Source organism: Oncorhynchus tshawytscha, linkage group LG15 (genome assembly GCF_018296145.1).
Source record: "Oncorhynchus tshawytscha isolate Ot180627B linkage group LG15, Otsh_v2.0, whole genome shotgun sequence".
In the NCBI taxonomy this organism is placed as follows: domain Eukaryota; kingdom Metazoa; phylum Chordata; class Actinopteri; order Salmoniformes; family Salmonidae; genus Oncorhynchus; species Oncorhynchus tshawytscha.
The window spans coordinates 20837825-20863311 of record NC_056443.1 but is presented as its reverse complement, the minus strand read 5'-3'; the positions used below and the strand labels follow the sequence as shown (position 1 = coordinate 20863311).

At 40.3% G+C, this 25487-nt stretch overlaps 1 protein-coding gene across 1 annotated transcript; it reads left to right on the top strand.

Moving 5' to 3' along the window:
• The first annotated feature begins 2110 nt into the window (after nucleotides 1–2110).
• Nucleotides 2111–4503, top strand: LOC112214678. The gene is made up of 6 exons (XM_024373595.2): nucleotides 2111–2168; nucleotides 2328–2690; nucleotides 2829–3179; nucleotides 3378–3503; nucleotides 3750–3784; nucleotides 4129–4503. The coding sequence occupies exons 1-6, from the start codon at nucleotides 2111–2113 to the stop codon at nucleotides 4264–4266; spliced, it is 1071 nt and encodes a 356-aa protein (XP_024229363.2). The 3' UTR covers nucleotides 4267–4503.
• Nucleotides 4504–25487: the final 20984 nt, after the last annotated feature.

Genomic DNA, 25487 nt, shown 5'->3' with positions numbered 1-25487 from the left:
ATATCCTTTAGTATGTTTAGTTCATGGAAAATGTAGGTTTGTATTGTTAATTGATTAATTAATTAGGGTTAATTGTTCTGAGGGGAGGGGCTAGCCCTACAAAAGGAGCCTCTCTCCAGTCTCTAAGGGGGATTTTTTGGATTGAGCTGTGGATGGGGCAGCATTGTTGTTAAGCTGTCCCATAAGATAGACGTTGATGGCAGTACTGTTATTTTCTGTTCCGGAATCACTTGTAAATAAACACCTTTGCACAGAAGAACTTTTGCGGTTCCGCCATCTTTTTATTTTTATAGAGGTTAGGTTATCCAGTTTAGCCATCTGGCCTACTCTACGTGACAGAGACAGTGGTGTATGCTGGGATCAGACAGTAGAACTGGATGAATGAAACAGTCCAATGAATTCTCTTTTTATCAACTCCCACTTTATTAACATTATTATCTGTATTACTGTAACATATAATTACTGTAGCTACTTGAATTAAGTGTATTGCTTCTCTGCCAAACTCATTTTAAATGGACTTGCTTGTGACAAGATGAATAAAGCATTTTACAACAGTCAAGACAAAGGAAGTTGAATGTATTTATTAAGGCCATACCCAGGATCTTTAAAGACGCAATATGCAGAAATCACTACGCCATTTCCTGGTTGCTAAAATTCTAATAGTTCACCTAATTTCAGTTTATGTGACAAAACAACCAATGTGTAGAGAATCATTGTACCATCTAAACCTCTGTGAAATATCTTTTCAATAACCAAAAATATTGTATTTTGTGCTGTTTAAAGCTGGTGCACAAAACCAAAGTAAAAGATGCAAAAACTAGACTTAAGAACGGGAAGCTTAGAAATAGAGACCATAGAACAGATCTACCACTTCTTAGACTTGCTTTCAATGAGAATTAAATATCTATAACCTACATTTCTATGTGAATTTGGCCAGTTCACACAAAAAGTTACACATTGTTGTTTTAAGAGCAGGAAGCATAGATATAGCACACTTATAACAGATCTAACGCTTCTTAATTTTTGCTGTCAATGAGAATGACAGATATATAACTCACATTTCTATGTGAATTTGGTAAGTTTGCTTTCAAGTGATGTATTACAGCTTTAATTTGAAGTGTTAAACCGTTCTCATGCCACTAACATGCCCTCAAACAAACAGCAACATATTTACAGTTACTCTGCGGTCTTGAATGAACACAAGATGAGGATGTATCTACACTTTGTTAGAGCCTGCTGGCTTTGTACACAGGACCCTCTGCTCTCTTTCCTTCTTTCTTTCTGCTCTGCTCTCTCTCTCTCTCTCTCTCTCGCTCTCTCTCGCTCTCTCTCTCTCTCTCGCTCTCTCTCTCTGTGGTTTTCAGCCGGATGTCTCAGAACTCTTAGCTATCTCATACCATAGGCTATACTACTTGCTCTTCAAGTTGACCATTGTAACAACATTAAACCAACTCTTTTGATGAGGCAGCAAACCTAAACATAGTTGACTAAAATCTGTGAAAAAACACAATGAGCTATTTATTAGGTAATTTCATCTAGATCTGTAGTTCTTAGTCAAACACAACACAGTTTTAACTGTGAAGTATTATCATCACCTATAGGCCTAGAGGAATCTGCCTCCTCAATAACAAAATCATGGGAAGGGATTCTATCCATCCAATCCAATTGAGTGTAAGTTCTGAAATGTAGATTTTTTTTTCAATAGATGTTTTTTTTGTGTGAGGTGAAGTGACTGTGTGGTGGCAGAAGCCCTAGTGGATGACAATGTCATTGTATGCATGTTCCCAAAAAGGTCACAACCAACAGTCTCTTGACGTAGACAACAGGAGATGTAGTGGTAAAGAATAAGGAATGCCAAACTTGAATGATTATAACTACATTTGTACTAAATATTTAAGGATAAGAATATACCTATAATAAAATATGTGTGTGTCTGATTCAGTCCAGCCTGGATACTCTATGACTCTGTACAATGTGAAGAAGATTTACACAACGGAATAAGGCGTTAACAAAAATGATCGGTCCAGTTCGACCAATCACCTGCAACTCCATTGTTGAAGTGTTGTCTACATTGGTGGACTTTTTCCACTCAAGACAAGTTGTTAAGAGGATGACAACTTCAAAGAGGATCACACTGTGTCTCATATTTCCACTTCTTGTAGAGATGGGTAAGTCCAACTTTTATATTTCTCTGCTTTTGAGATGTTCGCCTTTGATTTGGATGCTTGAGATATCACATGCAATACTTTACAGACACTTTGAATATTCTAAGTTGTATTTGGGGTAAGTAACAGCAAATATACTGTATTGTTCATTTTCTTTATTAGATGTGGTAGCTGGTACTGAATCCTCATCCATACTTCAGGACAGTGGTCTCATATCAGCCAAAGTTGGAGACGCAGTGATTGTGCACTGCTTCTATAAAGACCACATGGACATGCATTTCTCCTGGTACAAGCAACCCTTGGGAGATAAGCTTCAACTCTTCTCAACTGTCTATAAGTTTGACAGGAACGCAACCTTTTACCATGAGTTTAAGGATAACCCTCGCTTCTCAGTGGAAAATGGCCAAGAAAGAAATCACCTGAGGATCTCAGACATGCAGCTCTCTGATTCAGGCACATACTACTGCGGAAGCTCTTATGGCAACAAGGTGGAGTTTGGAGAAGGAGCCATTCTCATAGTAAAAGGTACGTTTTTGTAAACCTAAATGTACATATATGCTGTGTAAATATGAGGTGTTATCTTATTCAGATGAGATGTTGAGTTTGAACACGTTCTACAGTAATACTCCAGAGATTCAATGGGTTTATTGAACTTCTTGTCAGGTTCAGGGTCCAGAAACATGACTGTGCTCCAGCAGCCTGTGTCTGAGTCAGTCCAGCCAGGAGACTCTGTGGCTCTGAACTGTACAATACACACTGAGACCTGTGCAGGAGAACACAGTGTCTATTGGTTCAGACATGGCTCAGGAGAATCCCGTCCAGGAATCATTTACACCCATGGAGACAGGAGTGATCAGTGTGAGAAGATCTCTGAGGCTGGGTCTCCTACACAGAGCTGTGTCTTCAACCTCCCTAAGAGGAACCTCAGCCTCTCTGATGCTGGGACTTACTACTGTGCTGTGGCCTCATGTGGGGAGATACTGTTTGGGAATGGGACCAAACTGGACATTCAAGGTAAATCCCATTTAATCTGTAAATATCCCCAACAATACTGTATATTCATGCAAACAGCCTACCTCCAAATGACCTCATTATCTTGTCTCAACAAGCTATACAATATCACCATCAGCTTTTGATGCCATACTTTACTGTTTGATGATCTTCCTAAGCGCTCATGAATACAATATGAATTCTCTGATACCCTTTCCACAGTTCCAGAACATGATTCTCCATTTGATATGAGTCCTACTGTTCTGGCCTTGGTCGTCTCCAACATCGTTCTGGGGATAGTGACCCTTCTACTTGTCTGGGCGCTGTGCAAGAACAGAGATAGCAGAGGTATTACTTTATATCTAATGTATGTGATGTTATAATGTTATAGGTGATGTATCTAATGTATGTGATGTTATAATGTTATAGGTGATGTATCTAATGTTTCATGCATCTCTATGCAATGTACATTCTGTAAAGATCAATTAAATGTCCATCATATAAGCACTATTAATTAACTACATGAGGTTAAAAATAGATAGATTGTCATAAAAAAATAATAGCTGGCCTTCCTCTATTTCAATCTCTTTGAAGGGAGGACTGATGTCCCAACATCCCACGGCAATCAGGTAAATTTGTCAACATTTATAAATATAGTATGCTTTCAGTTTTTTACAGAAACTGCCTTTTAACTTTCCTTACAGCTAGAAGTCAGCTTATTTGTATTTTTTATGTTAAGTTTTCTTGGAAGTAATAGGTCACTGTACTAGATGTAGCCTACTTATTTTTGTTCATTTTTCCATGGAACTTCTGTCTGTCTCTGTTCCACTGACTGTCAGGTCATTGTAGTGGGTGTACAGTCTGAACAGTCATGTCTTTTGTCAAGTGTTTTCTTCCACAGGAGAATAGAAACATTATATAGTAGTTCATGCTGTCATCATAATGTATTTTCTCATGGCTCCACCCCCCTCAGAATCAAGACAGTGACGTGTTGAACTATGCAGCTGTCAGTTTCACCCCCAAGAACAAGTCCTCCTCTAGAACAGCAAGAAAGAAGACCAGCAGAGACGATGCAGTGTACTCTGATGTCAGATACCTTCAGCAGCAGTGAAAGATATCACCACTGTCACAAAAACTCCAAGAATAACCATTTTACTATTTGTAGCATAATTGAACTGCTTTTAGTAACTGAAATTAGTTACAATGTAACAAAGACAATGTAATTTTAACATTGTCTAGATTTATGTAATCCTGTAATGCCTTAAATAGCCATATCTTTTGACAGTTTGTAAGAAATAATCTGATAGAGAATCCCATTTTTGCTCTATGACTGTGTGTTTTTAACATAATAAACCATTAATTTATACACTCCGTTCATCCCTATTCTCTGTCTACTGAACGTCTCTGCCACCACAATTACAAATATACAATATTATTAAAGGAATAGCAGTTTAGCTGAATATGTATCAGGCTCCATCACAACATTAGAAATGGAGGAACACCAACACACATCTATTTCTTATCACAGAATAACTGCTTTTTTATTTAACTGTTATTTAACCAAGCTTAGAGTTGCTGAGATACAAATACATTTTTCAGGAGAGACCATGAGAATCACTCTGACTCCACATACCGCACATATAAACATGTTTATGATTTACAATAAATGCTCTCTTTGTAGGAAGTGCAGTGTCGGTTTACACACCTACCAGGCAGTAGTGGTGCGTGGGTAAAAACACTGGGGAAGCCAAGCCATATTACAACCTATGTTTTGTGATAATTGCGTTGTTTTCTCTATAGCCTGTTAATTCATATGCTTTGCGACTGTGATATATAGGCCTAAAGGAGATAATAAGAAGACACAGTGGCAGTGTAAAGTCAACCTCACCTTTGTTTAAGCACAAAAACGCATAGCAGCCTCTGTCCAGTGAAGTCCACAAAGAATATTGAATGTTGAATGCTCAAGCAAGTGAATGTTTCTGACACTTAATGACCACTAAACAGCTATTGATTTAGATCCACGGAGAGTTACCGCAAGTCGCACAGAAAACAGGAGCTGCCTTCACTATTCCAGTACCATTTCAACCTCAACATTTCAACATGATCAAACCACCTCTGCTTAGTCTAATACAGTTGGAACTAAAAGATACCAAAAACTGTTGTGTCCAATCAACGTAAGCTACATTAAATATGATGTGGCTGTCCGTGGTTCTGATTTCTGTGAGCGTGTGTGTGAGTGCGCGTTCGTGCAAGTACAAAAACAAGTTTACTAACCTTGTAAAGAAACGCCTATGCCATCCTCCTCTCTTTCATGTTGATGAAACAGTCTATCACTCTGTCATACAGTACACACTGTAATTTTTTGTTGTCCTACTGAATGTTACCTGGCTAAATGCTTGCTCGTTAGCCAAACTTCCATTCATGGGCAAAGTTAGCCTTCTACATTAGCCTTCTACATCTACCTACATATTGAACTTCCATCCTCTCAAGCAAGGGTCATAACAATGTATGAATTAATGGTAGGATTAGAATCACCGTTATAATTATTGGCTAGTATGGAGAATTAAGTAAAACCACAAGTCCAAATCCCTATCCCCATCCATGGCTAATTTCAGAAAGGGACAATTTTAGCTAGCTGGCTAGCTAGCATCCGGAGGACAACAACACATCAAGACACAACAATCAATGACATATACTCTCAATGGGATTTGATAAAAGTGACAACAAATCCAACCTGGCGTCAGCCAGGCTTCCCCAAAAAATAGACCATTAAAATGTATCTTTTGTCTCTTTGTGTTGCATCATTTTCCTTCAATTCGCAAGAGGCTGAATGTACCTCACAGGACAAAGCATCCAAGCAAACGAAACAGTGCCCCTCTGTGTCTGTACGGCCTTCCTTGGCATCCATGAATACACACCACTGCTACCAGGAAGGGTGTGATTTAACGTATCCCCACCAATCAGAGAAAAAAAGGTTCCTTTCTCTGTAACTGTCAGACAAGAAGCCTACTGATCACAGTACTGCACCAGTCCATTTGGTTCAGGGCAGGCGAGAGTAACCACTCAGGATGGACTGCAAGATGATCCCACTATTCATCTGTATGGTGATTCTGCATCTCACTAAGTACTGTATGTGCATATCTAGACTTCCTAGTCCATTTCTCCTCTGTTTCAGTAGCTATTTACTGTAAGATAACTGATGTTGTCCTCTACCTTGACTCAACTTATTGACTTGGCTTTACTGTAACTCTCATGCAAATTGGGACATGAGTTGGATACATTTACATCAAACATGAGCCCTTTACCTCTGAATGATTTACCCCATGGGCAAATATTTCGATCTCCAAGTATGTCCTCTGTCCTGTGTGTTCTAGATGGTACCATGCATCTCATTGTATCAGACTGTGATGACCGAATCGGTGCCCCTAGGGGGACCTGTGACTCTGGAGTGCTTCTCCACTGTAGACTCAGTGTTATCCTGGATATCTCTGAAACACACCGGGACAAGGACTTGCACCCATGTCACAGCCTACTATGAAAAGTGCAATTCCAGGGAGATTTTGCAAAGATGATTCGTTTTGAGCTGCAATGGATGATTTGAGTTTTAATTTGACCCTTTGGAATGTTGCCCATACTGATGTTGAATCATATCGTTGTGGAATATTCTGGTGTAATGAATCATATTTTGGAGATGTTGAATATCTCATTATTCATGGTAAGTAAAGAAACAGAAAGTTTTGTAGCGAACTATGTTTCCAGTTTTAATTTCTGAATGTCAAAATGTTGTGTGGTTCTTTTTAGCCAGTAAATAAACTCAAGTAAACAGACCAGGCTGGACATTGAGGGTTAGACCTTGTAAGAGCTGATTACAATTGTTTTATTTTTTACAAATTATGAAAAATATGTCCTCCTCACACAGGGCACCAAATGTAGGTACAGTTATTATACATTTCATGTCCGGGGTTTCTGGTCAGCAACCTGAACAATTCTCTCCATTTAAATGTATTTTTCTCGTCAAGAGAATCAAGCCGGATTGTTAAACTACATAACATCTGTTTTGGTTGTTATCGTTATTATCTTGATAGCAACACACATTCTCATGTGGAGGAGAGCTCAGCAAAAAAGTAAAAAAGTAAGTAGTGTGATTAAGTTTGACTTTATACAAGATATGAATGCCATGTATTAATGTAATCAATGTATATAATATCATGTATGAATGCAAAATAATAATACACAAAAAGAATATTTGTTTTGTTTTTTAAATTAGGGGTACAATGGACATTTCACCCACAGTCCAAGTGAGTAATTTTGCCTAATTTGTTTTTCTTGCTGTTATGCAACTTCACGTTCTCAATAAAATCTCATGCTTCATATAGGTCGCTGGGGTTATTTAGTAATTGTGGATGAAGTACGTATCTCTCTTTCTCTATTTTATACTCTGACCATGGACACAGACAATTATGCTGCACTGAGCTTCTCAATAAACAAATCAGAGTGTGGAAGAGGGAGAGTGCAGGGTGGAGAAGTTGTGTATGCTCCCAGAAAGCAACAACCGTGAAATAATTCCCATCAGTCTTGTTTCAATATGTTAATATATCATACTGTATCTATCAGTAACTGAATAAAAAAAGGCATTTTCAATAAAGATTCATTTATTTATTGAAAGTCTAAACAGAAATATCCAAAAAGTATTACAAACGAATCTGCATCATCAACATGTGGGCATTTTACCTTGATATTGTCAACTAAGCTGACGAGCATTGAAACATTTGAACAGACAATAAACCACATTTGTGTTTGCAACAGCTGAAGGATTGTGAACATTAATCATTGAATGAATCTATTTCCTGGTGGTGTAGATGATGAAGATGATGGTCAGACAGCAGAGGACAATTTCAGTTCTTATGATGGAGAGGAGGGCAAGGATCCTAATATCTGCTTCAGTCGCCGCTTGAATGTCCCCACCTGAAAGAAGAAAATCTTTCATATTTCCAATTTTTGGCATCATTGTATATAATATAGTATTGGCTGTCCTGGACGGGATTCTCCTGAGCCATGTCTGAACCAATATACACTGTGTTCTCCTGCACAGGTCTCAGTGTGTATTGTCCAATTCAGAGTCACATAGTCTCCTGGCTGGAATGACTCAGACTGTCCCATTTTCACATTGAACCAGTTGTAGAAGTTGCCAAGGTCCCCAGTGATGAAGCATTCCAAATTAACTGTGCCTCCAAGGATAAAGGTCTTCAAACATCAGACTGAGCAAAAGCAAGAGACAAAGCTCAAAAAGATAAATGTTTTGATTAATCGAAGACCTCAATCTCAATCTAGTTCATGCCTGTTCAGGTACTATACTGAAAATAGTTGCAAAGCAAAACACATATTTCCATCTTAAATACATAGGCATGATCCTACGTTTCAATAGTAAGTTTGCACTATTACAGCTGCCTCTACCTGCTGCAAATAACTGAGAGATGGCCAGACAGAGTTTTGTCGTTGTCCTATGTAGATAGATCTCCATCATGTGTATACAGTACCAGTTGAGGCTATTTGGAGGAGGAAGGGGAGGACCATCCTACTCAGTGAATAAAAAATAATAATAATTGTGAAATATTTAAAAAGTTAGCCTTTTTAGATACAATTATATTATATTATATTCTCATGTCACCAAATAATTGATTAAAACGCACTGTTTTGCAATGAAGTTCTACAGTAGTCTCAGCAGCACTCTGTGGGGCAGCACTATGGTGTAGCCGGAGGACACCTAGCTTCTCTCCTCTTCTAGGTACATTGGAGGCTCATGGTTCTCACCCACTTCCATAGACTTACACAGTAATTACGACAACATCCGGAGGACACCCACCAACCTATCAGAGCTCTTGCATCATGAAATGACATGTTGTCCAACCAATGAAAGGAGCAGAGAATGAATCTAGTACTGAAAGGATAAGCTACAGCTAGCTAGCACTGCAATGTGGTCAGTAGTTGACTCAAAGATAGAGAAAGACAATAGTTGAACAGTTTTGAACAAATTCATTCATTTCTTATGCAACCCTGGAACTCTTCAAGTCAATACATGTTTTATCACAGGGGCCCAGTGTAACAGCTGAACTACTTACTATTGATTGTACACACTGTGCTACATTATTGTAGCTAATTTTCCCCTAACATTGGACATCTCCTAACTTCAGACACTCTCTAGCGGTTTGAGGATTAAATCACCTTGAGTTCAACATTTAAATGGCCTGGAAAATAACGTTAAGTTTTGCAACTAAAGACACCCTTCTAGCTAACTGACCACTGATTTTCATTGTAATTTATGTAAGTTAAGTTTTGAGAGTTTTCATAAAAGTAATATATATACACTCTGGGACACTCTGTATATTGTAAAATTTGACTGCGCGACAGACAACACATCATTTAATATCCAACTTTTTACCTCTGAAATATAGCTAACGGATTTCAGGTAAGTATTATTTTTAACCGGGAGGCTAGCCAACTATCTAGTAAACACTTTGGACACGAGGTTGGTGTCTCTTTTTTAACTAAATTAAATGGATATGTCTTGTAATTGATCTAAAAAGCAAGGTGGCCAATAACTGGGGACCATATGCCGCTTATCAAAAAGCTTTTTTCTCCTGGTCACAGACAGCTGATGTGTTGTGCACAAAAGAAGGGAAAATACAAGAGGAGGAGAGTGTGTAGATAGGAGAAGGAATTATGTATACAACGAGCTGTTTGTATGTGGCTGCTATGAAAGCTAACTGTGTTTGCGTGCGATCAGGGGTGTATTGATTACGCTTATTCTGTTGAAAAACGTTCTTAAATGGAAGCAAACGGAACTAAACAGGGATAAACATACCTGCATTTGTCCAATAGAAACTCTTGTTTGCAACTGTTGGACTAATGATTACACCCTAGATCAGCTAGATGCAGGCAAGAGTGTGCAAGTCGGTATTGAATGTGTCACTGACTGTCACCTTGATTACTCAAAATTCTCTCCACCTGTGCACCTACGTTGTAAACTTTCATTCATAGGCTAGGTTGTAGCAACCTCATGATGGGTACAGGGAAAATTTGAGTAACATGTATTAAGCCTAAACCTATCAATGTTATATTGAGTTGGGTGAATGGAATATGAATGACAGTCATCCAATATCCTGTAATAGAAATAAGGCCATGTACAGTCGGGACAACAAGTATTTGATACACTGACGATTTTGCAGGTTTTCCGACTTACAAAGCATGTAGAGGTCTCTAATTTTTTATCATAGGTACACATTAACTGTGAGAGACGGAATCTAAAACAAAAATCCAGAAAATCACATTGTATGATTTTTCAGTAATTAATTAGCATTTTATTGCAAATTAACAAATTAACAAATGTATTGCAAATTAACAAATTAACAGACCTGTTAGTTTTTCTTTAACTTCTTCGATATAGGGGGCGCTCTTTTAATTTTTGGATGAAAAACGTTCCCGTTTTAAACAAGATATTTTGTCACGAAAAGATGCTTGACTATGCATATAATTGACAGCTTTGGAAAGAAAACACTCTGACGTTTCCAAAACTGCAAAGATATTGTCTGTGAGTGCAACAGAACTGATGTTACAGGCCAGATAAACCCAGATAAAAATCCAATCAGGAAGTGACGGATTTTTTTAAACCGCCTCATTCCAATGACTCCTTATATGGCTGTGAAGGAGCTAGGAGTCATCTTATGTTTTCCACGTTTTCCCCAAGGTGTCTACAGCATTGTGACGTATTTGTAGGCATATCATTGGATTATTGACCATAAGAGACTACATCTACCAGGTGGTCGCTTGGTGTCTTCCGTTGCAATTATTGCGCAATCTCCAGCTGCAGTATTTTTCCATTTGCTTCTGATGACAAGCCAACTGCCACCACTGATAGATTATCGAATAGATATGTGAAAAACACCTTGAGGATTGATTCTAAACAATGTTTGCCATGTTTCTGTCGATATTATGGAGCTAATTTGGAAAAAAGTTCGGCGTTGTAAGTGACTGCATTTTCCGGTATTTTTCTTAGCCAAACGTGATGAACAAAATGGAGCTATTTCGTCTACACAAATAATATTTTTGGAAAAAATGAACATTTGCTATCTAACTAAGAGTCTCGTCATTGAAAACATCCAAAGTTCTTCAAAGGTAAATGATTTTATTTGAATGCTTTTCTTGTTTTTGTGAAAATGTTGCCTGCTGAATGCTAGGCTTAATGCTATGCTAGGCTATCAATACTCTTACACAAATGCATGTGTAGCTTTGATTGAAAAGCATATTTTGAAAATCTGAGATGAGAGTGTTGTTAACAAAAGGCTAAGCTTGTGTTTCAATATATTTATTTCATTTCATTTGCGATTTTCATGAATAGGAAACGTTGTGTTATGGTAATGAGCTTGAGGCTATGATTACGCTCCCGGATATGGGATTGCTCGACGCTAGAGGTTAAGAAGCCCTCCTGTTCTCCACTCATTACCTGTATTAGCTGCACCTGTTTGAACTCGTTACCTGTATAAAAGACACCTGTCCACACACTCAATCAAACAGACTCCAACCTCTCCACAATGGCCAAGACCAGAGAGCTGTGTAAGGACATCAGGGGTATAATTGTAGACCTGCACAAGGCTGGGATGGGTTACAGGACAATAGGCAAGCAGCTTGGTGAGAAAGCAACAACTGTTGGCGCAATTATTAGAAAATGGAAGAAGTTCAAGATGACGGTCAATCACCCTCGGTCTGGGGCTCCGTGCAAGATCTCACCTTGTGGGGCATCAATGATCATGAGGAAGGTGAGGGATCAGCCCAGAACTACACGGCAGGACCTGGTCAATGACCTGAAGAGAGCTGGGACCACAGTCTCAAAGAAAACTATTAGTAACACACTACGCCGTCATGGATTAAAATCCTGCAGCGCACGCAAGGTCCCCCTGCTCAAGCCAGGGCATGTCCAGGGCCATCTGGAGTTTGCCAATGACCATCTGGATGATCCAGAGGAGGAATGGGAGAAGGTCATGTGGTCTGATGAGACAAAAATAGAGCTTTTTGGTCTAAACTCCACTTGCCGTGTTTGGAGGAAGAAGAAGGATGAGTACAACCCCAAGAACACCATCCCAACTGTGAAGCATGGAGGTGGAAACATCAATCTTTGGGAATGCTTTTTTGCAAAGGGAACAGGACGACTGCACCGTATTGAGGGGAGGATGGATGGGGCCATGTATCGCGAGATCTTGGCCAACAACCTCCTTCCCTCAGTAAGAGCATTGAAGATGGGTCATGGCTGGGTCTTCCAGCATGACAACGACCTGAAACACACAGCCAGGACAACTAAGGAGTGGCTCCGTAAGAAGCATCTCAAGGTCCTGGAGTGGCCTAGCCAGTCTCCAGACCTGAACCCAATAGAAAATCTTTGGAGGTAGCTGAAAGACCGTATTCCCCAGCGACAGCCCCGAAACATGAAGGATGATCTGAAAACAAAGGTTTCTGTACCAAATATTAAGTTCTGCTTTTCTGATGTATCAAATACTTATGCAATAAAATACAAATTAATTACTTAAAAATCATACAATGTGATTTTCTGGATTTTCTGATTTTCTGGATTTTCCGTCTCTCACAGTTGAAGTGTACCTATGATAAAAATTACAGACCTCTACATGCTTTGTAAGTAGGAAAACCTGCAAAATCGTCAGTGTATCAAATACTTGTTCTCCCCACTGTATATTTTAAAAACTTAAACGGCACTGACTGCCACTGGTATATACTAGTCGTTCTGTCTGCCAGGTTAGAGTGAGACGCAGGGGACTGGCTGTCTTAAATGGCTGGAATGATGGTCTCTAGGCCTGATTGGCTGTTCTGAGACCAGCAGAGAGAAGGAAGAGGACACCTACTGTATCATCAGTCCTGCTTCTAACAGTGAACTCTGAAGTTAATGGAGTCCTCAGTAATCAGATGATGATTAACATTCTTATATGTTTTAGATTCTTACACTATCAAAATATTTTATACATTAATTAACAATCTTTTCAAGTGAACTGAAATAGAATAATTACATGCCTTATGTGTGATCGGTCGCTTCAACCGCAGTATAGTGTGGCGTCAGAGTTCGACTCAAACGTGAAGGGGTCAGCTAATTCCCATTTCCTGCAGTTTGTTTCTAACTGACATTAGAAAGGTGACAAGTGCATCAACCACAGTGTGAGGTGATAGGAACTACAACACTGGAGCCAGTGATGACCTGATATTATTGGTTAGTAAAGCGTTTCCCAAAATAGGGGTCACCTGATTTGGGATCGCCTGGCTGTAAAATGGGGTCGCAAGAAAAACTCAGAAATAAAATGAAAACAATTGCGCTTGGTTCAAATAACCAGGGTTACGTCAGTAACCTCCAACAGTCGCTAGATGGGGTTCTAATAAATAGAGCTGTTTCAGTTTTCTATCTACACATTTGGCTCTATATTCGGAATGGTTTAAACTACAAAATATTATGACCCCATTAATGAAGGATAATACTCTCAGGAACACATATGTATCTTCTGTTTCCCTCGAACGTCATCAGAATTATTGCCTGGTGATCTTCTGAACTTCCCAATACCTTTCTGATGCATTTCAGTCACTTCAAACCTTACTTCCTTCAGATAGAAAACTGTCAAAAGTACTGTTAGACTGATTTGAAATAGACTGTCATCGCTCCAATTATAAAAGTAAACATTGGTCATTGATTACATAACTTATTTTACATGGTGGGGTCGCGAAGAATGTTTAATATCAAAATAGTGTCGCGGGCAAAAAAGTTTGGGAACCCCCGGGTTAGTAGCTCTGACACCCAGACAGATCTTCATGCTATGATCATGATCTAAAGACAAGTATGGGTAGCTGCAGCCAATGTGACAGGAGTATGGGCTAGTGGGTTTGTCGAAAGGAGTGGGTGTATGGAAAGTGAATCAGCTAATTTGGCAGATTTGTTGCCACTCAAGACCGTTTTGTGTGGCTGATTTGTGTAACGATCTTCTTCATCTGATGAGGAGTATGAAAGATCGGACCAAAACGCAGCGTGGTAGGTGTCCATTTCAATGAAATATAACTGAACACTGAATACAAAATAACCAAAGTGAAACAATGAAAATCGAAACAGTTCTGTATGGTGAAGCACAGACACAGAAAACAACTACCCACAACCCATAGGGGGAAAACAGGCTGACTAAGTATGGTTCTCAATCAGAGACAACGATGGACAGCTGCCTCTGATTGGGAACCATTCCAGGCCAAAACACATAGAACTATAACACACAGAACAAACATAGAATGCCCACCCCAACTCACACCCTGACCCAACTAAAATAGAAATAAAAAAGGAATTAAGGTCAGGACGTGACAATTTGGCTGAATGATGAGTCGATAAGCTGGTGACCAGTGCACTGACCCGAGGTGCTTCTTACTGGGGAGCTGTATCATGGTCGTGTCGCCAGCGGTAGCTAACGTGCCAATTTTTTACCATCCCATTATCTTTTTTCAATTAGGATAGCAGCATACACATTAACCAATATTGAAAACCATCTAAATGTGATACATACAGTACATACACTATACTACTCAATGGGGAGGGTATGAACGGCAACAACACCAGGACACAGTGCCCTTTGTTTGTCAAGCACCAATGTCCAGCAACGGAGTAGGAAGTAGCTACCTACTGTAGTAGCCAATATCTGGGGGACAGTCACAGTAAGCACACATGTACAACACATGAAGCAACAGTACACCCATCACCTGTACTTCTAATAAAAAATAACAGTTGTCAGTTTTATAATTCAAAATGTACAATTCTTTGTGTAAAACTAACAGAGAAATACGACTCAGACGACCTTGCATGGGCTTCAAAACAGATGTACAAAACAAATGTATGAAAAAAAGATATACTCTTGGGTTATGGTAGCTCAATGTATCGTAGCTGCATGGTTAGGAACTGAAATTAAAAAAACACAGCTCAATCAAAACAGTCTAACTTATATCAGAGTGCTTTTGACACACTAACTCCTTTCCACATGCCCACTACTTTCCTTTCGACACACCCACTCGGCCATTCTCCAGTCACCATACTGGACTGCAACTACCCTTCTCGCAATAACGCCTGTCTCTGAAAAGACTTGACTACTTTGTAGCTGTATCTACAGTCAGGCTAGGGTTAGGTTAGGGTTACGGCTAGGACTAGGGTTAGGGCTGAGGTTTAGGGCTTCAACACTGTCGTGTCTTTGGCTATGCCGGATTAAGTGATATGACATGCTATTCTATAAAATCCTTCCTCCAGAATTAATATTACCTGATTGAGCTAATCATGTAAATGTAATTAACTAGAGAGTCGGGGCACCACAAAATAATATTTATAGAGCTGTTATCTTCCGAATAAACTCTTAAAGACCTAGTAATATTTTACATCAGTAGCAGTCAATATTAATCGTCACCTTAATTCAGTCTCATCTGAAAGTTGTGAATTCTTGGTTATCTTCACGAACCCTGGCTAACAAGTTGAATCAGCAATACAAAATTGAGTTGAATTATTTATTTACTTAAATACCTAACTAATCACACAGAATTACATATACACAGAATGAACTATACCTTAATTACAAATGACGTCATAAAGGAAAACGTCCCTAGCGGGAGGAACAGATATGACAGCTGGTTACACAAAAGAAAAAGGGCTGGTTTTGAGTGAAAGAGTGGGAAGACTGAGGGACACAGGGAGAAGCTGTGCTGTCGTAAATACAGTATCTTACGCATTCTAAATTACCGCCCATTTGGAAAAGGAAAATGCAATAAATATTTACTCTGAGCTGCGCTTCGGTAGGTTGGTGGTAGATGGAATGCCGTGTTGCCAAACCGAGTCCTTTGTCCTTTGAAGAATGTCTCTGGTGGTCAATTGGATATGTTGTAGTAACGTCATTGTGTGGTAGACGGGATACTCTGTCTGTTCTTTCCTGGACCACGTTTGCAGCTGCTGTTGCTAACTCAACGGCTAGGAGGTATCACTTCTGTAGTGAATAAGAGTTCAAAGTTCATACCATTTCGCAACCAAAGCTCACGCTGAGGTTGGCTTAGTTCTGTAGTTGACATGTTAGTCCTTTTAATGCAGAGGCTGCAGACCTCAAGTACTTGGAACAGGAGGGTACATTTTCGACAAGGCTATATATAGTGGAGCGAGAAGGGTGTGTCTGAAAAGTTTTATAACCCATGTCTCTTCACAGGGGCAGGCCACTGATTGAGCAGAGCCCTAACCTTATGAAAACCCAAATCTCTCATTTGGAAGCTAAAATTACATGTAATCTCTTCACCAATAATTTTATATTCAAACATTTAAATTGAACAACAATTCCATGTGACTCCGATAACTACAATGTGCAGACTTTCCACTGTAGAGTTTATGTCATAATGTCATTGATGAGAATGTCTCAGACATATGTTCAATTGGTCGGATTACCAGAATATAGTTCATTTCCCCCCACCTTCTGATGTTCCCAGAATCTCTATGTTAACCAAGGGGTTTTCAAATGTCACATCAGTAGGGTAGAGAGAGGAAAAAAGGGGGAAGAGGTATTTATGTCTGTCATAAACCTACCCCCAGGCCAAAGTCATGACAACACTGTCTGCATCTGGGTCTTCTCCTGAAACGTGATAAAAAATATATTTAATATTTGAGATTCCTAAAAGTAGCCACCCTTCGCCTTGATGACAGCTTTGCACACTCTTGGCATTCTCTCAACCAGCTTCATGAGATTGTCACCTGGAATGCATTTCAATTAAGAGGTGTTCCATGTTAAAAGTTAATTTGTGGAATTTCTTTCCTTCTTAATGCGTTTGAGCCGATAAGTTGTGTTGTGACAAGGTATGGGTGGTATACAGAAGATAGCCCTATTTTGTAAAAGACCAAGTCCATATTACGGCAAGAACAGCTAAAATAAGCAAAGTGAAATGACAGTCCTTCATTACTTTAAGACATGAAGGTCAGTCAATACGGAACATATCAAGAACTTCAAACATTTCTTCAAGCGCAGTCGCAAAAACCATCAATCACTATGATGAAACTGGCTTTCAAGATGACTGCCACAGGAAAGGAAGACCCAGAGTTACCTCTGCTGCAGAGGATAAGTTCATTAGAGTTAACTGCACCTCAGATTGCAGCCCAAATAAATGCTTCATGGAGTTCAAGTAACAGACACATCTTAACATCAACTGTTCAGCGGAGACTGCGTTTATCAGGCCTTCATGTTCGAATTGCTGCAAAGAAACCACTTCTAAAGGACACTGTTAGCAGTTGATGTTACTCTTCAATAACACAGACCCCAAAGCAAATCAGGGGGAGGAAAATAGGTTTATTCAAAAGAGAACAAATCAGTGTGAGGAGGAAGATGTTCATTCTCCCCTGTCCTCAGTTATTATCTTCAGTGATTCTCTCCTGTGTGTCACATTCTGACCTTAGTTCTTTTGTTATGTCTTTGTTTTAGTATGGTCAGGGTGTGCGTTGGGTGGGTTGTCTATGTTAGTTTTTCTATGATTTGCTATTTCTGTGTTTGGCCTGGTATGGTTCTCAATCAGAGGCAGCTGTCAATCGTTGTCCCTGATTGAGAACCATATTTAGGTAGCCTGTTTTCTATTGTGTTTCAGATTATTTTCTGTTTTCTGTTGTGTGTCTGCACCAGCCAGAACTGTTTTCGGTTGTTCTCTTTGTTAGTTTTGTTATTTCCATGTTCCGTAATAAATATGGACACATATCACGCTGCACCTTGGTCCTCCTCTTCTCCTTCATACGACGACCGTTACACTGTGATTCTCTCCACAGAACAGGATGTCGTTTTTTAACCCAGCCCAAGCCTGTTGTCGACCAATTAGAATTCCTTTGCACTAAAACTGGGCCAATGGCCAAGTATCCTATTTCAGGTTCAATGTATAAACAATTTGGACCAATGAGAACTTGCCATGTAGCCATGAGTCCCGGACTGAAATTCCTCCCATGTCTCTGACCCATTGATATTACAAAAAAAACACTATTTCCATTGATCGTTAGTACTCTATTGATCTCTCATCCTCTGCGTTGTGTATTTATCTTCAAAATATTCTTACAACACCAATAAGAAGAAGAGTCTAGCTTGGGCCAAGAAATACGAGCACTGGTTATTACACCGGTGGAAATCTGTCTGATGAGTCCTGGTCTGATGAGTCCAAATTGGAGATTTTTGGTTCCAACCACCGTGTCTTTGTGAGACGCAGAGTAGCTGAACGGATGATCTCCACATGTGTGGTTCCCACCGTGAGCATGGAAGAGGAAGTGTGATGTGTGGGTTGCTTTGCTGGTGACACTGTCTGTGATTTAGTTAGAATTCAAGGCACACTTAATCAGCATGGCACCACAGCATTCTGTAGCGGTACGCCATCCCATCTGGTTTGCGCTAAGCAGGACTAACATTTGTTTTTCAACAGGACAATGACCCAACACACCTCCAGGCTGTGTATTGCCTATTTGACCAAGAACTAGAGTGATGGAGTGCTGCATCAGATGACCTGGCCTCCACGATCACCCAACCTCAACCCAATTCAGATGGTTTGGGATGAGTTGGACCGCAGAGTGAAGGAAAAGCAGCCAACAAGTACTCAGCATGTGGGAACTCCTTCAAGACTGCTGGAAAAGCATTCCTGTCACGTTCTGACCTTTATTTCCTTTGTTTTGTCATTATTTAGTATGGTCAGGGCGTGAGTTGGGGTGGGCAGTCTATGTTTGTTTTTCTATGATTTGGGTATTTCTATGTTTCGGCCTAGTATGGTTCTCAATCAGAGGCAGGTGTCATTAGTTGTCTCTGATTGAGAATCATACTTAGGTAGCCTGGGTTTCACTGTGTGTTTGTGGGTGATTGTTCCTGTCTCTGTGTTTGCACCAGAATAGGGCTGTTTAGGTTTTCTCACGTTTATTGTTTTTGTTAGTCTATTCATGTATAGTTTTGCTTTATTATAGAACCATGAATAGAAACCACGCTGCATTTTGATCCGCCTCTCCTTCAACTCAAGAGAACCGTTACAATTCCAGGTCAAGTTGGTTGAGAGAATGCCAAGAGTGTGCAAAGCTGTCATCAAGGCAAATGGTGGCTACTTTGAAGAATATAAAATATATTTTGATTTGTTGAACACTTTTTCGGTTACTACATTATTCCATACGTTTTGCTTCATAGTTTTGATGTCTTCTCTATTATTCTACAATGTAGAAAATAGTACAAAAATAAAGAAAAAACATTGAATGAGTAGGTGTGTCTAAACCTTTGACTGGTACTGTATAATCCATCTGTTGTGTGTAGCCTTGTGGTCCTCTATGAGCCCCACCAAATTCAAACACCTAAATCTGTTGCTCCCATACTTTTTTGGCCCTGTGACCCAATTTTGAAATCCAACATTTTTCAAGACCCCACCATATTAAAAGTGTAATGTAATCAATGGCTAATGTTTACTTGTAATGTTTACTGTAATCAACGGCCAAGTCAGTCTGAAGTACTTCTGACAGAACTTCAATCTTGAAGGAAGTGTGGTTTGAAGTGATTGAAATGCATCAGAAAGGTATTGGGAAGTAGAGAATATCACCAGGTAATAAAGTTTTTGTGTAGAAAAGAATGTCATCATTGATCATGCCCCCCATAATCTTATTTAGTGCCTGGTCTTGTCCACTCTGTTCTAATGAGTCCTGAGTGCTTGTGGTCATTGTAGAGGGAAACAGAAGACACACACGTGTTCCTTAGAGTCTTATCTTTCAGGGATAGGGTCATAATATTTTGTAACTTAAACTGTTCAAAAGATAGAGACAACAGAAACCGCTATGTTTATTACAACTGCAACTAACAGCTAAGAGTGATTTTGTAAGTTTTACTTCAGATTTTTTTCTCATGACCCTATTTTTGAATCAGGGGACACCACATGGGGTCGCAACCTCTGACCTATATGAACCTAACCGAACCCTAACACCAATCTCCATATTGATTCAACGCAAATATGCTACACTTCTGTTTTTACACCCCACATAAAATGTCTGTGTCAATTCTGCTTTCTGTAAATAGACATTGTGGTCCAATACTAACTACCACGCCCCCAACCAATGAAATCCCTTTTGATTTCACTGTGATCTCAACGTGAATAAAGAGGTGTTCTCTGATTCACAACCACACAGAATGGCGAGAACCTTCCTACCAGCTCTACTGCTCTATGGATTGAGTAAGTAAGCTACTGTTGAATCTATCATGGAGACAGAGTAAGATTGACTGCATCCATCATGTATAACCAGAATGTTCAGTGCAGCACTTCTTCCTGATTCATTTTTTGAAATAATTTATTACCCCGTTTTCGTGGTATCCAATTGGTAGTTACAGTCTTGTCTCATTGCTGCAACTCCCATACGAACTCGGGAGAGGTGAAGGTCGAGAGCCATGCGTCCTCCGAAACACAACCCAATCAAGCCACACTGCTTCTTGACACAATGCCCACTTAACCCGGAAGCCAGCCGCACCAATGTGTCGGAGGAAACACTGTGCACTTGGCGACCATATCAGCGTGTACTGCCCCCAGCCTGCCACAGGAGTCGCTAGTGTGCGATGGGACAAGGACATCCCTGCCAGCCAAACCCTCCACTAACCCAGACGACGCTGGGTCAATTGTTTGTCGACCCTTGGGTCTCCCGGTCGCTGGCGGCTGTGACATGCTGGACTCAAACCCAGAATCTCTAGTGGCACAGCTAGCACGGCGATGCCAAGCCTTAAACCACTGCACCACTTGGGAGGCCCTTCTTCCTGATTTCTAACATGTACATGTGATAACAGCAATTATAGTCATTAACTTCCTTCTCTGTGTTTCAGATTTGGTCTCTGCTTTGGTTTCTCAGTCTCAAACTATGGAGGTTCGTACTGGGGACACCATCACCTTGCAGTGCTCCAATCTTACGATGGCTGCGGGACACACAGCATGGTTCAAGCAAGTCAACGGATCAGAGCCTGTGTGTATCTCGTCCATGTACGGCTTTAATTCAACACCTGATCTTCATAATGGTTTTCAAAGAAGCCATTTTGGAATGTTCAGCAACAACACCACTAACTTCCTCAAAATCACAAATGTTGAAATAGGTGACTGTGGCCTGTATTTCTGTGGATTGTATCCACATTGCCACATGTTCTTTGTCAATGCAACATATCTAAAAATTAAAGGTACGCTTTCAACTATTTATCTGGCTTTTGATACATTTGAAAATGTGTATCAACCTAATCAGGAGTTATCATGAAACAAAGGCAAAGCATTGATGGACATATTTTTTTACATCAAATTCAGGGCATAATTCTCAAAGACAACCACAAAATGATCAGGTAAATACTTTATCATTAAATACTGACATATAAGCATTTCAGTAACTGTGAAAATGTAGTCTGTCATGGTGTTTGTAAAACAGAACCAAGATCCCAATGCATTGAATTATGTTTCCCTGAATTTCACCTCCAAGAAGAGGAAGATGGAGAGGAGAAGAGAGAAGGAGCTGGACCCCCGTATAGTGTGTTATGTTCTAAATTAACAGAGTAAAAACTCACAGACGATTATTAAAGCTCAAACCAAGTTTATCTCCTAATGGGTCAGACAGCTGAAGAGACAAAGACATGTTCACACCAGCACAAGTATACATACCCCAATTTTGGTGAAGTCTCCTCCTTCCCTCAAAACATGACATCTTTTTTTATTTTATTTTAATTTTATTTTACCTTTATTTAACCAGGTAGGCAAGTTGAGAACAAGTTCTCATTTACAATTGCGACCTGGCCAAGATAAAGCAAAGCAGTTCGACAGATACAACGACACAGAGTTACACATGGAGTAAAACAAACATACAGTCAATAATACAGTATAAACAAGTCTATATACAATGTGAGCAAATGAGGTGAGAAGGGAGGTAAAGGCAAAAAAGGCCATGGTGGCAAAGTAAATACAATATAGCAAGTAAAACACTAGAATGGTAGTTTTGCAATGGAAGAATGTGCAAAGTAGAAATAAAAATAATGGGGTGCAAAGGAGCAAAATAAATAAATAAATAAAAATTAAATACAGTTGGGAAAGAGGTAGTTGTTTGGGCTAAATTATCGGTGGGCTATGTACAGGTGCAGTAATCTGTGAGCTGCTCTGACAGTTGGTGCTTAAAGCTAGTGAGGGAGATAAGTGTTTCCAGTTTCAGAGATTTTTGTAGTTCGTTCCAGTCATTGGCAGCAGAGAACTGGAAGGAGAGGCGGCCAAAGAAAGAATTGGTTTTGGGGGTGACTAGAGAGATATACCTGCTGGAGCGTGTGCTACAGGTGGGAGATGCTATGGTGACCAGCGAGCTGAGATAAGGGGGACTTTACCTAGCAGGGTCTTGTAGATGACATGGAGCCAGTGGGTTTGGCGACGAGTATGAAGCGAGGGCCAGCCAACGAGAGCGTACAGGTCGCAATGGTGGGTAGTATATGGGGCTTTGGTGATAAAACGGATTGCACTGTGATAGACTGCATCCAATTTGTTGAGTAGGGTATTGGAGGCTATTTTGTAAATGACATCGCCAAAGTCGAGGACTGGTAGGATGGTCAGTTTTACAAGGGTATGTTTGGCAGCATGAGTGAAGGATGCTTTGTTGCGAAATAGGAAGCCAATTCTAGATTTAACTTTGGATTGGAGATGTTTGATATGGGTCTGGAAGGAGATTTTACAGTCTAACCAGACACCTAAGTATTTGTAGTTGTCCACGTATTCTAAGTCAGAGCCGTCCAGAGTAGTGATGTTGGACAGGCTGATAGGTGCAGGTAGCGATCGGTTGAAGAGCATGCATTTAGTTTTACTTGTATTTAAGAGCAATTGGAGGCCACGGAAGGAGAGTTGTATGGCATTGAAGCTTGCCTGGAGGGTTGTTAACACAGTGTCCAAAGAAGGGCCGGAAGTATACAGAATGGTGTCGTCTGCGTAGAGGTGGATCAGGGACTCACCAGCAGCAAGAGCAACCTCATTGATGTATACAGAGAAGAGAGTCGGTCCAAGAATTGAACCCTGTGGCACCCCCATAGAGACTGCCAGAGGTCCGGACAGCAGACCCTCCGATTTGACACACTGAACTCTATCAGAGAAGTAGTTGGTGAACCAGGCGAGGCAATTATTTGAGAAACCAAGGCTGTCGAGTCTGCCGATGAGGATGTGGTGATTGACAGAGTCGAAAGCCTTGGCCAGATCAATGAATATGGCTGCACAGTAATGTTTCTTATCGATGGCGGTTAAGATATCGTTTAGGACCTTGAGCGTGGCTGAGGTGCACCCATGACCAGCTCTGAAACCAGATTGCATAGCAGAGAAGGTATGGTGAGATTCGAAATGGTCGGTAATCTGTTTGTTGACTTGGCTTTCGAAGACCTTAGAAAGGCACGGTAGGATAGATATAGGTCTGTAGCAGTTTGGGTCAAGAGTGTCCCCCCCTTTGAAGAGGGGGATGACCGCAGCTGCTTTCCAATCTTTGGGAATCTCAGACGACACGAAAGAGAGGTTGAACAGGCTAGTAATAGGGGTGGCAACAATTTCGGCAGATGTTGTTGTCAGGCAGGAAGTTAAGTGATGTGGGTAATAAATTGTTCCTTCTCCCTTAACGTGACTTGACCTGACCTCGGCCCCCATTCCTCACTAATCCACAGTTGTCCACCTTTATCAGTGACCGCAACCACCTGATTGCCTTTTCCTTAATCAGTAACATTTCAAACCCCTGGCTCATATCCAACCTTAGTTGACTCCACCATATACATTCCCCCTACAGATGACCATTAACTTTTGGTGTAGCAACCAGACTGTTGCCCTTCTCCTTTCCATAGGATACCTGATAATTAACAATCTTTAAAGTTTAGAAGTCAGAACCCATTAAGTGTATGCTGCTACAAGATGGTAAAGTGGAGGAGGATGGAAGAGGAAAATTGGTTGTCCATATCTTTGAATACATGTTTAAATCATTCTATATTGTATGTGTAGTTAAATAAAATGTATTGAAATGTAAATCAGTAAATATCTCTTCAGTGTTTGTGAGTTGTACCTCAGGGCCACTGTAGCCCTCTCCAACTCAGGCCACACAGCTCAGTGGTTCAGGGTGTGGTTAGAGAGGACCAAAATTGCCTTTGTCATGATGTTATTCCCCCCTTAGTATTTCCTGTCTTGGCTTTGCACTGGTCACAGCCCCCTATTCCGAGAAGCACCTTATAAGGAGAATATGATTGGGGTCTGAGGTAGAGGAGGTGCCAGTAAGTGTACGCATCACTTCCCGTGGTGTGAGTGACAGGAAGGAGCAGCTCAGTGTAGAGTGAGACCTGCTGAGGTGAACATCACTGGGTCTCTCATAGACTAACACTGGGGGATTAAATGTCCCTTATTCTCTCTCTCTCTCTCTCTCTCTCTCTCTCTCTCTCTCTCTCTCTCTCTCTCTCTCTCTCTCAGTATGTCTCATCAAATTTCCAGTCAACCAGCCAAAAGATGGCTTTGAGACCGAAAAGATGGCTCTTTTCACACCTCTCTTCATCTGTTCATCTGGACGGTAAACACCAGACCAGTTCCAGTCAGTTAGATGTGCAAAGCCAAAAGCATTTTCCCAACCTTAAAATGTGCATAATTGTGCATTCTTAAACTATCGGTCCTGAGTTATGAGAATAGATCTATAATCACACACTATTTTTTATTTATTTAGGGTCATTTATTTAGGGTCAATTTCTCATTTGGATCTCGAGTTGAAAACATTTAAGAACCACAAAGAAGATCTCTACAAGATGGCACTGACAGAGAGGGCTGCCTCGCTTCTAGTCCCTAGGAAACTTTGCAGTATTTAGTTTTTTATGTACTATTTCTGACGTTGTTAGCCCAGAAAATCTTAAGTGTTATTGCATACAGCCGGGAAGAACTATTGGATATCAGAGCGAGGTCAACTTACCAGCACTACGACCAGAAAAACAACTTTCCCGAAGCGGAATCCTTTTTCCGAACCATCCAGGGCATTTTAACTGATTCCAGCCACCTGGATTCTTTGTAAATCGCGCCCGACGGGAATAAACATCTCTCTGGGAAGAAGAAGGCGGGGGTGAATGTTTCATGATTAACGACTCATTGTGTAATTGTAACAACTTACAGGAACTCATATCCCTTTGTTCACCTGACCTAGAATTCCTCACAATCAAATGCCGACCGTATTATCTCCCAAGGGAATTCTGCTTTCATTATTGTCACAGCCGTGTATATCCCCCCTCAAGCCGATACCATGATGGC

What these genes read in the sequence shown, in the direction of transcription:
- LOC112214678 (XM_024373595.2), top strand. Translation starts at nt 2,111, where the DNA reads ATGACAACTTCAAAGAGGATCACACTGTGTCTCATATTTCCACTTCTT. An exon ending in CAAGAACAGAGATAGCAGAG is followed by an intron (nt 3,504 to 3,749) that starts GTATTACTTTAT and finishes ATCTCTTTGAAG; the next exon opens with GGAGGACTGATGTCCCAACA. An exon ending in CAACATCCCACGGCAATCAG is followed by an intron (nt 3,785 to 4,128) that starts GTAAATTTGTCA and finishes CACCCCCCTCAG; the next exon opens with AATCAAGACAGTGACGTGTT.